This window comes from Acartia tonsa, chromosome 4 (assembly GCF_053477335.1).
Source record: "Acartia tonsa isolate MP-2025a chromosome 4, ASM5347733v1, whole genome shotgun sequence".
NCBI classification, from domain to species: Eukaryota; Metazoa; Arthropoda; class Copepoda; order Calanoida; family Acartiidae; genus Acartia; species Acartia tonsa.
The window spans coordinates 49382002-49397213 of NC_137263.1; the positions used below are offsets into that span (position 1 = coordinate 49382002).

The 15212-nt window shown below is 30.8% G+C and overlaps 1 protein-coding gene across 1 annotated transcript in view; it reads left to right on the top strand.

Moving 5' to 3' along the window:
* Positions 1-10870: 10870 nt before the first annotated feature.
* LOC145317578 (uncharacterized) overlaps positions 10871-15212 on the top strand; it is a 38401-nt gene continuing 34059 nt past the window's right edge. Inside the window, exons 1-2 of the mRNA XM_080158721.1 lie at positions 10871-11976; positions 13507-13561. Coding sequence (XP_080014847.1) covers positions 11184-11976; positions 13507-13561 — 848 coding nt within the window. The 5' untranslated portion in view covers positions 10871-11183. The remainder of the gene's footprint in view (positions 11977-13506; positions 13562-15212) is intronic.

Here is a 15212-nt window from a genome sequence, read left to right on the forward strand (position 1 = left end):
ACATCCTCAAACACGATTCACAAAATAACCCCTTCTCTTGATTACAATTAATGTCCCCAAAGTTATTAATCCAACGAATAAGAATAAAACTTTTTGGACTTGGAAATAAACAGCCCAATGTCCCCTCCCTTCCTCGGCTTTATGGTTATGTCTATTAGTCTAAGGCTAGTCAGTAGTTGTTATAAAATAATCTTTCAAATATTTTAACTAGTTAAAACCAGGGCTAGGCAGCCGCTAATAACCAACCAATGTTAAAATGTTTACCTACCCTTTAGATATCCAACAGATTTTCAAAGTTTATTTCCGCTCAGTTGACGAGCCCAAGTCAAAACAGTTATGTATGTTATAAAGGATAATATCTTAATTTTTAAATAGAATTTAAAAAAAAATTTTCTCGGATGCCATATCTTCAAGTTTCCTGTAAATAATACTTAATAAAATCTCCAACTATTACTTTAAATTGTTTTTTTCAATCTATGCTAAGACCTAGTTTATAAGCCCATCCCAAAATTAGTATTTTTTAAAGTGGCGACTTACTATCTGCTGCCAAGCCCCTTTTTACGCCTATTTTAGAGTTCTAGTAAATTAAGGGTTTCCTAATGCAACCCAAATAAAACTATTTTGCCTAAAACTTATCAACCATTTAAAAGTAAAGTAAAGTTAATTTTGAAATACTGGTAGATATAAGTTTCTAATTGAATAAATTACAGCATGCTTTTTGTATCAAGACACATAAAACGAAACATAACATAAAGGGATAGGCAGAGAGAGAGGGGGGAAAATGGGCTGTTAATTACACTTATCCCCAAAGTTTTATAATCGCGTTTTCTTGTTCGTTTGCTCAACAACTTTGGGGACTTTTAGTGAATTCTGATTGTTTGGAGTATTAAGTTGAGTGTCCTTTGTTTCAACCATTGATTGTAAGCTACCGAAGGGGTAATATTATGTATCGTCATTAGGAATGTACATCAATTTATCGGTCATTTTCTTATATCTTTAGATTTCTGATTGTTTTCCCCCTCACTATATTTAACGTATTTTCTTCAAACGAAATATCTATAATGAAATAATTCTTTTATATTATTATCAAGTTTTAATTTACTTGAACAGAACTTAAAATGTAATTAATTACAGTAAATCATATTCCTTGAAATTTCTGAAACTACCCAAACAGAATGGGATAATTCACCTTTGAAAAAAAATGTTTTGTTTTACTCTTTTTTCCAGTCAAAAACGACCATTATCATTTCCAAATAGCATATTAATAAAGAAAGTAATACAATATTTTGAGGAAGTATTAGAGGCAAACAATGTTTTCATTAGGAGAAATATACCTGGCCAAGATTCCTACTAACTAATATTAAAGATGTATATGCTTTAACTTTATAAATAAATGAATATTCTGTGCCTAGAAACAGAGAAGTGTAATGGGGTGTTTCCTCCTTTCTAACTTTGTTTACAATTTCGTTTCATAGGAAAACAGAATTTTTTGAGAGCTCGGCAGCTGGAGCCTCAGTTAGCCGTGCACAAGGTTGTACTATCAGCCGTGCTTCTTTAAGGCTTTATTTTCTTTCTAACAGCACTCCATATAGCCACTCCCAACTGATTAAAAATTTATTTTTAGATAATTTAGTGCTGATTAAAAATAGTTCTATTCCTCTAATCGCAAGAAAAAACTCAAAATTCTTACTTTCAGTTAAGGCAACGTTAATTAAGGCTGAGACCATCATTGCCAGGTTTTAGCACTGCTAAGTTCTAGAATTTATATTCTATAGGTACACTTTCAAATAAATTTGATATCTGCTACATTTTAAAAAGTATTTTTAATTTTATTTCTACATGACCTAAATAAAAAGTGATAATCAGAAGCATATCGGGAGCAGTCATCTCACAAACTTCTAATGAAAAGCACAATTTCTATTAACCCAAACGGCATAATCCTTTTATGTTCTGCTAGAGGTTCAATAATCCCCACAATTGTTAATTTTGATTATAATACTTTTCATGTTCCAAAAGTAGATTATTTTGAAACATTTTATTTTATCAATGCTTTTTTTGTTAGGATCAAATTCTATAGAAAAGCCTAAATATTTAAAGCAATTTTTGTGGTAAAATTTGCAGATAAAATCTAAAATTAGTTTTAAAAAGTATCATTGAGTTGGCAAAAACAACAAAGGCATATATTCGCGGAAGTATATGTTTAGAAAAGGAGGCGAAGAGAGTTGAATGTATAAGTCAGGTGAGAGAAGGGGGTATATGAGACGTAAGGCCAGGGAAGGAGGGGGATATTTGGCTGGTTTTTTGCACTAGTCATCAAAGTTTTATAATATAGTTTTCTTATTCGTTGGCCTAACAACTTTTGCGACCTGTATTGGAGTTTGATTGGTTGGTTCAGTAAGTTTAGTGTCCAATCGTAATCTACAGAAGGTGTAATTTCGAATATATGTACATACATTTATCGGTCATTGTCTTATCCCTATAGATCCCTGCGTAAGGTGAGGCGACTGTTTGTCTGGCAACTTTGTGACCGAGCCTTCTTAAAAAGCAAATTGCATCATGTGGATAAATACATATATTTGGCAGAGATACAAAGGGATAAGACAATGGCAGATGAATTGATTTACATCCCCAATCATGATACACAAAATTTCCTTCTTTAGATTACAATTAGTGGTTAAAACTATTGGACACTCAACTTAATGTACCAACAAATCAAAATTCAATAAAAGTCCCCATTAAGCCTACGACTAAGAAAACTTTATTATAAAACTTTGGGGACTAATGTAATAAACAGTCCCAATGTCTCCTCCCTCCCTGTATACTTGTATCTAATACATTGTTTGTACTAGAATACTTTTCTAAACAATGCTTTTCTTTTTCCCCCTTTTGTTCAAATATTCTTTGCTACATCTCCATTTGTTTCTCTTTTCTCAGGATTTTCTTTCTGATCTTTTTTGCAGAACAACATTAGACAAATACTTATAATGTATAGTACATATCAAACCTCTTAAATTAAACTTAATTGCTTGCTATTGTTAAAATTCTTAATAAAGGGGGGAGGCGGATGTGCCACTTTTTGAAACCAAAACTAAAAGTCAAAGGAACTCAACTAAAAAAAGAGTTACAGGTCTGAGATTTTGCATGGCAGTTGCTTAATAGGGGTACAATTTGGAACTGTAAAGAAACGGCGGCGCAACCGCCGAAAACCGCCGAGAAAAGGCAAAAAAAATTCGGCGGGAAGCGCCGGTTTCGGCGGTTGCGCCTCCGTTTCTTCACAGTTCCATATTGTACCCCTATAAAGCAACTGCCATGCAAAATCTCAGACCTGTAACTCTTTTTTTAGATGAGTTCCTTTGTTGACTTTTGGTTTCAAAAAGTGGCACATCCGCCTCCCCCCTTTGAATTTTCACAATAAAACTTCATATAGAAATCTCTCAGAAACCTTATTATTTGGCTTTAAACAAATTTAATTTGATGCCTTCCGAATCTGTAAATATATTATAACATAATTTACATTTTTTCGTCCATTTTTCCAGATAAAACAAACTACCTAAACAAAAACAAGTACATTTTGAGAATCTGAAAATTTGACAAGTACAATTTTTGTATTTTTCTGTAAGTCAGCTAGTTTTTCTATACCAAAAATGTCTGATGCAGAATTTAAAATAATTAATCCACTTTAAAAACCTTTTTATATACTTGTGGATTTTTTTTAATGTATTTATTTAATTATGTTATTTTTAGTCTTAGTAGCTGGAATGTTTGTTTAACGGGAAAAATTATGTTAAAGATTTTAAGAAGAATGCAGAATGCAGTTTTTTTTGTTAACTTATCTGAAAATTTAGTCGCAAATACTTCACTTGTACTTTAGCTTTACTTCTGCTATAATTCTTATTCCATACAAATTTTTGTTTAGTAGCGAAGCTAATCTATAATTCACAACGTCCGTCCGTTTCTCAGTCACGAAGTGGGGAAAACGTGATTTTCTCGGTTCCTATTAAAGATAGACAGCTGAAATTTTCAATGAAGATTCCTGTGACATATGCCCATCTAATCTATACATTGTTTTGTCCGTCTGTCTATTATTTGGGGTGCTAGATTGATTCCTAGATTTTAATGTTTTCGCGATTTACTCAACTCCTTTTCAAGATAGAGGGGTGAATTTAGGGGTTAATTAATTTTACATTCTACACAATTCCACAAAGTTTTATTCAGATTTGTCTTTTCATTAGGGTGCTGGATCGATTCCTATACTTTTTGGATTTCGTGATTTTTTTCTATTCCTATTCAGGATTAACTGCTGAAATTATCAGGGATTGAATATGCTCATGTTCTACATATTTCCATCAAGTTTCATTAAGATTTGTCTATTAATTGCAGTGCTAGATCGATTCCTAGATTTTTAAGTTTTCGTGTTTTTAAAGGTTGCGTGATTTCCGTGTCTTACCAAGATTAATGTTTATTGTATGACACTGCTCTAAAGTAAATTTTTCCCCGATTTACATTCATAATTTTGAGAATCGCTTATGGATGTTGTCATCCTTTTACTTTTTACTTTTAACAAATCGCCCAACATGATAAATGCAAATTTCTTTCTCTAAACTTGTGTTGTCAATCCAATTAACCAACTTTTCTTTGATACAGTCATCATATTTTATTAAACTAAATGGGAAAGTAGCATTCATCAGGGATCTATAGGGATAAAGCAATGGCCGATAAATATATGTACATCCCCAATGAGTATACACACCATTATCAGTTCTGTAGACTTCCTTTAGTGGTTGAAACGTGTGGACACTCAATTTAACAAACCAACGAACCAAAATTTATTAACGGTCCCCAAAGTTGTTAAAACAACGAATAAGAAAACGTTATTATAAAACTTTAAGGACTTGGGTAATAAACAGACCATTGTCCCATCTCTCTCTGAGTCTTCATAAATCATAATTTTCTTCAAGCTTGAAAACTGCTTTACACTATTGAATTTTAATTTGAAACTAAAATTTCTGTTAAATGATTCGCATATAACCTTACCCCAAATATAGGGATAACAAGGATGACAACATCCATAAGTAGCAAAGCACAAAAATCATAGATGGGAATACGTACAAGTAGATTTAAAGGGTATTTATTAAAATCAAGAATAGATTTATAGGATAAAATAAACTCGAAACCTTGTTTTATTTTGTATGATGATGATGGTCAAAGTAAATTACATTAAAGATGCACATAACAATGGGGAAAATTATTTTGATCCTGATATCCCAAAAAAGTTGGATAAAAAAAAACAAAGATATGAGGAAATATGTAAAACATATAAAAATAGCCAAAAACCTGATAAAAGGCAATCTGGCCGCTATGGTTGTTTTCTTAAAACGACAGAAAATTAAATTTTTATATCCTTAACTTAAAAAATTTGGAAAATCGGACCATATACACTGAAGATATGAAGAAAAATGTGAAAAATATAAAAATAGCCTAAAACCTGCTAAAAAGGCAGTCTGGCCGTCATGGTTGTTTTCTTTAAAAGACGGGAAATTTAATTTTGATATCAATAATTGAAAAAATTTTGAAAATCGGACCATAAACACTGAAAATATGGAGAAAAATGTGAAAAATATAAAAATAGCCTAAAACCTGATAAAAAGGCAGTCTGGCCTTCATCGTTATTTTCTTTAAACGAAGGGAAATTTAATTTTGATATCTATAACTAAAAAAATTTTGAAAATCGGACCATAAACACTGAAGATATGGAGAAAAATGTGAAAAATATAAAGATAGCCTAAAACCTGCTAAAAAGCGGTCCGACCGCCAATGATGTTTTATAGTCAATTGTGCTCCTTAATTATGGGAATGTTGTCAAAAAATTTCAGCATTCTATCTTTTATAGGAGCTGAGTAAATCCCATTTCCCCCATAGCGTTACGGACTGACGGACTGACGGACGGACATAGTGAATTATAGAGTAGCTTTGCTACTAAAAAGCGCATATCAATATTTCGTGGAATTCAATTTGACAATGCAATTTCTTGTTGCAAACTGAATGTCAGCAAACTTTTTTCATTCATTTTCTTCACTTAATAGAACAAACTTTTAAGGAGGCGATTTTGTCTTTTAGGAAATTCACTTTAATTTTTTTTTTGAGAGGAAAAGGGGTTAAATTACAATTCAGTACTCTGTAATCGTTTTTATTTTGAACAAATGACGATTATTAAATCTTTTATATTAGGATGCAAAAAAATTATTGGCTGGCCTAATAATAATTATCATAAATTGTAAATTTAGATAAAATGTCTTTTTCACTTCTTTAATACCTATATTTATATTTGAATTAAAATTCAAATTTAAATTTTAGATAAGTTCCTTTTTTTCATTGCACAATTTCTTTTTATTTCTCATTGATTAGTTTTTTTAGTTCATTAATTGTTTTATCTTTCTATCATTTCATCTTTGTGTGTATGACCGTTTTGGGTCTTATTGTGACCTAGTTTTTTTAAAGGTATAACTCTGTAATGTCGAAAATTATTTATTTATTTGAAATTAAAATAGAATATGGAAAAATACAATGGAATTTTATTCATACAATTGTATAGAAATATTTTGATATATAAAAAGATGTAATAACTTACATTTAATCAAGGATGGATGGAAAAATAATTTATTTTAGTCCATTCGACCTCCATGAAATTGAACATTTTCCAATAGCAAAGTTTTTCACAAATTGCTTAATAGGAAAAGATTATATTGTCACATATTCAAAACATCCTAAAAAAGATCCTTATTTTGTGTTTAGGTTATACCTAACATTTAAAACGCCATAACAAATAAAATAGAATAGAAAATTTGAAAGAACAAAATAAAATATTTTAATGTAACAAAAAAAGAAATTCGATACAAGTAGGTTAAAATATAGTTCACTATATTGCATTCAAATTTAGAAATTATGCTAATTTTTTCCAAACAAGGATTACAACATCTATAAAAGCAAATCATCTAACGTTAACAATTGTAGAGTGTCAGAACTGAAAAAGCAGAATATAAATGTATATGTTTAAAAATAATTGTAACGATTATAGAGTTGCTACGCTTCCTAAATCCTACCTAATCATGCAAAGTTTGAAATCGATAGACAATTCTAGCATGTCCAAATTAACGAAAAGAGCTAACCGTTCAGGACGGATGTTAAGACGGACGGACCGACCCCAATTATGGAAGAGCTTTGCTTTTAAAAATCAAGATTAACAACATCTTTAAGGAATTTTAATGTGCTTAATAAAACATTTTGTAGTATGACACTTTAAATAGGCCTACATTAAATATACTGTTTAAATCTAAATCTTTAAGTATGATTATGTAACAGTTTTAATTGCTTTCCATTCATATTCAAATTCTACATTCCACTAAAAATAAACTAGTTTTAAAACTAACACGTTACAACCAATTATAATTTATAATCTAATTTTGCTTCCATATAAACTTGTCAAATTTTTAAAGCAAACTTCAATTCAAGGCAGTGACTAGAAATCTTTGAATTTGAAAATTAATTTATTATGCTTATGTTAATAGGTCAAGAAGTTTTCTGATACTAATTTTTAATAATCTATTGTTTACTAATAAAAATTATGTTTGTACGCAAATTAAGCCGTGTCATACGCAGTTATTTTCCAGTGTCAAATAAATAAAGGAGGCGTATTTAAATTGATAAATAGAGAGGGAAGAATAATGTTTTATCAGATATTAGTAAAACTGGCTTGGACTTGCTTCAAATCAACCAACTTCTATATTTATATCTCCATCCCTTCTCCATGCTTTGTGCCCGTCCCTTTTACATCCACTTGCTTGGTAAACCTATTTCACATGTCCTTTCCCCTCCCCCCTCTTCCACTTCGTTTAACCGCGCACCGTGTCGAAGTCGCCCTAAGAAGCCCAACCTGTGTTTATAGTGAGAATTAAGGGATAGGGCAAACAATGCAATTTTTTCTTCCATTCTTTTCAATTAAATTTTGATTTTTCTTCTAATTTTTAAAAATAATAAAGAGTTTTTATATTGAATTCAACGACATTTTCCCCTACTTCCCTGATGAATACGTAATAATATAATGTATATGAAGATATACATATATATATATATATTAATTGTCTCACCTCCCTCTTACCTTGCACACAACACAACCCATTTTACTTGGTCAGTCCTGCTTAGTCTTGGCTGACATAAGCCAACAAACTCTTACTCTAGTGCTGTTATGTTTTACAATGTTTTGGTTATATTCTCAACTTTGTAACAGTGAAAATAAGAAAGACAGTTTGTGAAAGTTAAAACTTATTTCAACTTTATTATTCATCTTTTCTCCCATTACCATTTTCCCATACAAAAAAGTAATTTCGATCTAAAAAAAACTTTGTTTTATCACATATTTTTTCAACAAAACTAAATGTTTCTATTATATTGATTGGAAGAAAATATTTTGAATGTACATGTAGTTTCATAATAAAAACCTAAATATGTTAAATAAAATGAGAAACAAATATAACCATCATATTCATCCGAACAAATCAGCAGCAGGACTGACAAGGACTAATTGGCATCACAACTTTTGGAAAACATTTAATTTTGGCTATGCACTTAAATTCTTTAGGTTTACCCCATATTTATCTCCTATTGATAAAAGCAAGTTTAAGTATAGAAGTTTCTTTTTTTTCAAAATCTTTATATCCTTTTATATAAAGCAATAAGATGCTTATGTTTGTTGTGTAAGATTTTTATTACTACTGAACCGATTGAGTTCTCAATTTTAGGGAAACTTTATATATGTCCTTGGATGGTTTTAGGCTTTTTCATTTTTTGATTCGAGCCTAGGGGTGGTTTAGGCTACTTTTTAGCCCCCCTCTAACATATTTTGAGGAGAGAGTTCCTATATGCTAGGGGTTCAGCCGCTATTTATATTGAAAAAAGTATTTTGAATGTATTAGTTTTGAATATCATCAAAAAAGAATTTGATTAAAAAAAGTATTTAGACGATTGCAATCATCAAAAGAATTAATTAAAGAATTTAAAACTTTGTTTTATCTTATATCAAAGAAATATCTTTGCTTAGTTTATTTGAAAGTTTACATGTATAAAATCTGTGTCGAACAGTTTAAGGATAAACAAATTTATATAAAATAGGTTAGGTAACAGGATAGCAGCTTTTTTTGCATTGTGACATTTTTGTGTTAAACAATTAACATGCATTTAACTTTTTAAGTTTCTGATTTTGAACAGAAATTTTTTAAAGATAATTATAAAACAATAGAAATAAAAGTAAATGTAATTCAGTTAAATTACTAAAAGAAAAAAAATATATTTAAGATTAATTTTTAAGTTTCATCAAGTTTTAAAACCGAATAGTTCAATAATAGAACATTCTTCTGTCTATGTTTGTGTCAGTTTGTATGTGTGTGTGTGTGTGCTGGTCTGTATAGGTGTGTGTGCATACAGAATAAATTCAGATTGTGTATTTATCGTAAGAAAGTGAAGTACTCTATAAAAAACAGTCTTTTTCTTAGTTATTGAGTAGCTGTGCTGCTAATATTTAAGTTTAAATTAACATTATTTTTTCAAAAATGAAATATCAACAACTAAATATATTGTGATTCCTGTTTTTATTGTGTATTATGATATCATAATTTATCAGCAACTTAATGAAAAATTTGATTACAAAGTAAACAATAATATTTTTTTTAACTTTTAATTAAAAAACATACTTATTAAGTACTAATTAATCGGATCATGTAAAAAAAAATTAAGTAGCTGGTTTCGTTGTATTTTACAGTTGCTTTTCTCCTATTTTAGCACCTACTCTAACAATGCGGGTCCAATTTCCTAACCCTGCGGGGAAATCATTAACATTTACCTAACCTACTTGTAATAACCTATCAAAGGCTACTGTGAAAATACGACGACGCCCGCCACTTCGTTTTCTTTCCATGACCCTTTTAATCTTCTAAAACAAATATTAATTCTAAATACGGCGAGAGAAAAACTATATTTATCATGAATATAGTTGATAATGTTACTTTTTTTATTAAAAGATAAGAATGTACGTCTGTGAGTTATTTGTATTTTATATTTAGTTGCATTTTCTGAACACAAGAGTGAACAAAAAAATTATGATATCCTTAAGTTATTTTTTTATTATTAAATTTTGAAAAATTTTTGATGTCTCGGCGAGCTCTTTGACTGAATAAGTAAACATGTATTTTAGCTATGTGACTAAAGTACAGGTTTTGTAAGGTTTTTATATAAAATATGAATAGAAATAGAAGAGTAGAAGAATATTCTGAACCCTTTTTTCGTCAAATCTAAGAGAGAACATTCCTAGCAGACAAAAGTATTGTTTACTTTCGACTCAAGCTGATGTGGATTCTTAAAAAATGATAGACTCGCTATTCGATAGTGAGGCAAAATTATTTTTGTGAAAAATCATCAAAAAGCACATTAAAAATCTACAAAAATTAAACAAAATCATATGTTAATAACCCTCTTAAGATTTTATTTCATTTTTGTAAATTTTTTTATTCGATTTTGGAGGATTTTTCACAAAAATAATTTAGCCTCACCAGCGAGTTGCCAGCCTAACTTTTTTTTTAAGAATCCAACTTTGTTTCAAGCTTTCAAATTGTAAACGAAATTTTTGGGCAATTAATTCTGATTCCGCAAAGCTTTCTACTAAGAAAATATACTGTTAACAGCTGACTTTTATGTATGTATGAAATGAAAAAAAACATGCCTTCGTAGGAAAATGTGTACATAATTTCAACCAATGAGATCCAACGTAAATTCCGATGCGATTCTCCTATTGGCTCAATCAGACATTCCCTCTCTTTCTTAGTACCTTTATTAAAATATGTTTTAATGATGCATTATACTGAATAAAAGGAAGCCTTATAATAATTTAGTTATGGCGATTATTAGATAATTTTTTTTCAAATTTTGTGACACATTTTATAAGATTTTGGTTGAAATGTTAGTCATAAAAAGAATTATAGAAAAATATTAAAAAGGTGATTTATGATGTTTAAGGTAACAAAATTATTAAATACCTTAAACGTGAACCCAAACTAATGTTTATTTCAGATAGGATCGTCATTTTCTAACTAACCCCCCACAATGAAGTAAACTCGCTAGTAAGGATTTCCTTCACTATGATGGGAATCTGTAACTCGTGCTTTGGAAACAGTTCCAAGTATCTTAGCCGTAGCCCCGAGAACACGTTTCTCGACTCGGACGACGCCCAAAAGTTGCTCCCGAAGCCAATTGTTAAAAAACCTAGCGTCAGTGCAGGAGGAGGTGGCAAGGATGAAGTGAAGATTGTTGTACAGACAGAAAAGTCCTCGCCGACGGCAGCTTCAGCAGAAAGCAAAAGCGGTGTGACCAGTGACCTGAAAACAGTTGGCAAAGAGAGTGAAGAGGAAAAGGTTCCTTTGTGTCGCAATGATGACTCTGGCACATGTGTCAATGAAGACTCGTGTAGTTTAGAGTCGGAAAAAATTGTCAATTCCACCACATACCCAACTGCAACCGCTGAAAATGAAGAAAGAGTGGGGTGTACAGCCGAGGAACGAATACCCGCAACAACAGTTACTCTTGACGTCGACAGATTTGCTGGCTGCGACCCCCTTGATCTTGACCCTGTCCAGCTGACAGTCTCCAGCCTTGGCAGTGTTGGAGCTGTCCTCCAGGATGTGCCGGAGCACTGTGAGCTCGGCGCTGACGAAAATGAAGAAATTTTTGAGGATTCAGCCGGTGCCATGTCGACCATAGGCTTGCAATCTCAGGAGGCCTCGAAATTGCCGCCTAAGGCACCAGTCATGCACACATCATCGAATGAGTCGACAGTGACCTCAGTGACGGCTGGCGGCTTAGTGAAGAGTACGCCGAAAGTTCGACATCATAGTATCGGGTCCAGGACAATTCTGGCAGCTAATCCAAACGAAGGTAAGATCATTTCCAGTATGGCTTTAAAACCGATTAATATCCGGTGGATTTGAACCGGTTCTCAGCCATATCGAAAAATCGTGTATAACATTGAGTTACAGATAATTTTCCACTTATTAAAATTAATACCAGTTTTGTTAGCCTGAGCCTTCGGCCCCTCAGAGTTGACAAAATTGGTTTTAAACTTATGATTTTTTCATTTTAATAGTCTCGGAAAGCTATATATAGTACGATGCGATGTATAACTATTCCTTTTGGTTTGTTTATTCTTGTTTTATTGTTTGTATTGTTAGACGTCTGAGAGAGTGATAAGTAGAGTCATGATATCTAGATATCTTATTGTCAGTGTAAATTAGAAAATGGTTTATAATGGGAATAGTTATTTATTTCGCTGTATTATAGACAGGTTTCCGTGGATATTTTAATGTAAAATTATAAAGATTAAGACCAGTTTTGTTAACCCTCATGGGCCGAATGCCAGGGATAACAAAACTGGTATTGTTCTTATGATTTCTATTTTAATATTCGTGGTAAATTGTCTAATACGATCCTATAATTAATTTTTCAGTATGATCAAGAACCGGTTCTAATCCAGCGAATATTAATCGGTTCCAAAGCCATGCTGGATATAATATAACTAGTTATTAGGTATATAATAGTCTAAGTCAATAATAAATAAAAATAAGAATATGTGGATCACACGGTTAATATTTTTATTCTTTAATTCGTCTAAATAATGAGGTTTTTAAAGATATGTTAGGCTTGGGCTTTTATGTGACTTCAGCTGATAAATATACTAGAGTACCATTAAAACTGTATCTTGTTAAACAATTCTAGCCGATATTCAGCCGCTAGCTGTTATTTAGTTAAAGAAGGCTAAATGCCTATATAAATGCATTTGTCGAATCCGGTTGAAGATTTAATAGTACTATTCTTTCTGGGGTAAATTTAAGAGTGTTTAAAAACTAAATTATGCAATACTATAAATGTCTGTAAACATGTTTTAAAAGTTAAAATCTAGACTCAGCTTCTTTGATTTAGCCTTTATACTGTCACATTTAATTATTATAAATAAGGACAATTTTATCCAATATTAATTTTTCGGAAAGAGTTTTTATCTCTTAAAACTATATTTTATCATTGACGTCATAAATGCAAAACTTGCAAACAACAAGTAAAAAAGCAGAGTATCTTTGCTACTTAAAAACTAAAGTTAAAATTAATTGCAGACTCAGTAGACTCATATTGTTTATATTAGCTCAATGTACTATAAATTTAAACAGAAGCAACTGAGAAGGGCAGAGATATTTTATCTGAAAATTGACCAATGTTGGCCAGTATATATTTTACCATTGGTCATTTAAAATGTATACTGGCCTGTCATTTGTATTGTATGACTTTTTATAGGCACTATAAGCTGCTTCTTTTCAAATGCTTTATCATTATCCATGTCCAACAAAAACCGGGTGCTAATGTTTTTCTAGACATATTTTTTTTATTATTATTTTGAATAATATTTTGTTTTTGCAGGGCGTAGACAGTTCACAATTCATAAAGTAAACAGCAAGTCTCTTCTTATTTCAGGGTAAGTTTATTTTTTTCCAGTGCGGCTTCGAATCCGATTAATATCCGCTGGATTGGAACTGGTTCTCAGTCATACTGAAAAATCGTGTATTTATACTTATTACAGACAATTTTCTACGAATATTAAAATAAAAATCATAAGATTAATACTAGTTTTGTTAGCCCGGGCCACCGGCCCCTCGGGTCTAACAAAATGGTTCCAACCATGCAATTTTAAATTATAATATCCGCGGAAAGCTGTCTATATACAATGCGATAAATAACTATAATGGTTTTATGATAGTGCAGCTGCTCTAAACCTGAAGTATGTCCGTTCTTCAGACTTATAACTGTCACGTGACAAAGACATATTAACACAAGTTTAGGAAGATTTTTAATATCTCTGTATAAAAGTTTATTATTGCCTAGTAACTGAATTCTTTGAATAAACTTTTTGTACGTTAAAAATGCAAATTTATTTGTAATAGTACACCTTCTTATCTAACTGGAAATGTTTTCATATTTACTTTTGGACAGAAAACACTTAAAGAATTTTTTTCAACCAATTGTTGATAAAGTTCTACAAAATCTTAATTCTAAATCTCGAAAAATAAGAGATAGACGACTTTGTATTTTGAAGAAATGCACCTAGTATTAAGACAAAATAAAAGATTTGTCTTTATGTAAATTAGAAATAAAATTTATTCTTAATCGGCTTTATTGTATGACACGGAATATGCCAGATTATTGTTCTCAAGTTTTCCTATCCTAAATTACGAATAGAAGGAATGTTTTGGGTCGTTGTCTTTTATTTTTTTAGAGGGTTGGATGTGTGGGTTTAATTGTTTAAAACTACTGTTAAAGATGCAGTCGACCAAAAAAATTCCTTTAAAATTAGATTTAACCAATTTGTATAAGTAATCCCAAAAATACACAATACAATCGTTCTAGCCTTTTTAGAGAACTTTTTTTCAAACCAAAGAAACCTAAATACTCTTTTTATTGAAAATACATAGAATACATAAATGATGAAATATGGTTATATAATGTGTAGAAAAAAATGTTAAAGATAATTGACAAAGGAGTGTTGAATAGCCATTATCGTTTATTGATTTTCTACATATAGTAATACGTATTAGAGACTTAGCCTTTCATATAATTTATTTATAAAATTTATTTTTTTAAATTATACATTGATGTTTTATTAAAGTCGGTCCTTTTTTCTGAAATACTATGCATGATTTTTCAATATGGAGGGAACCGGTTCTAATCTAATGGATTTTGTTCGGCTTCGAACCACACTTTAAAAAAAGGCATATAGTTTTTATTTCTTCTACCAATTAGATTATTTTATTATGTTATTATTTTTCCCCTGCAAATTTGCTTATAGATAATTTTACCCGACCAAGTATGATTTATTCAGAGAAGGAGGGGACATTGGGCTGTTTATTACACTAGTCCCCCAAAAGTTTTCTAATTCGTTAGATTCATAACTTAAGGGACTTCTATTGAATTTTATTAGGTTGATTCATTTAGTTAAGTGTCCTAACGTTTCAACTACTAATTGTAATGTACAGAAGAAGCTTTTGTTTACCATCGTTGAGGATGTACATCAATGTATCGGTCATTTTCTTATCCCTTTAGATCACCTATGAAATTAATTAAAGTGTCTA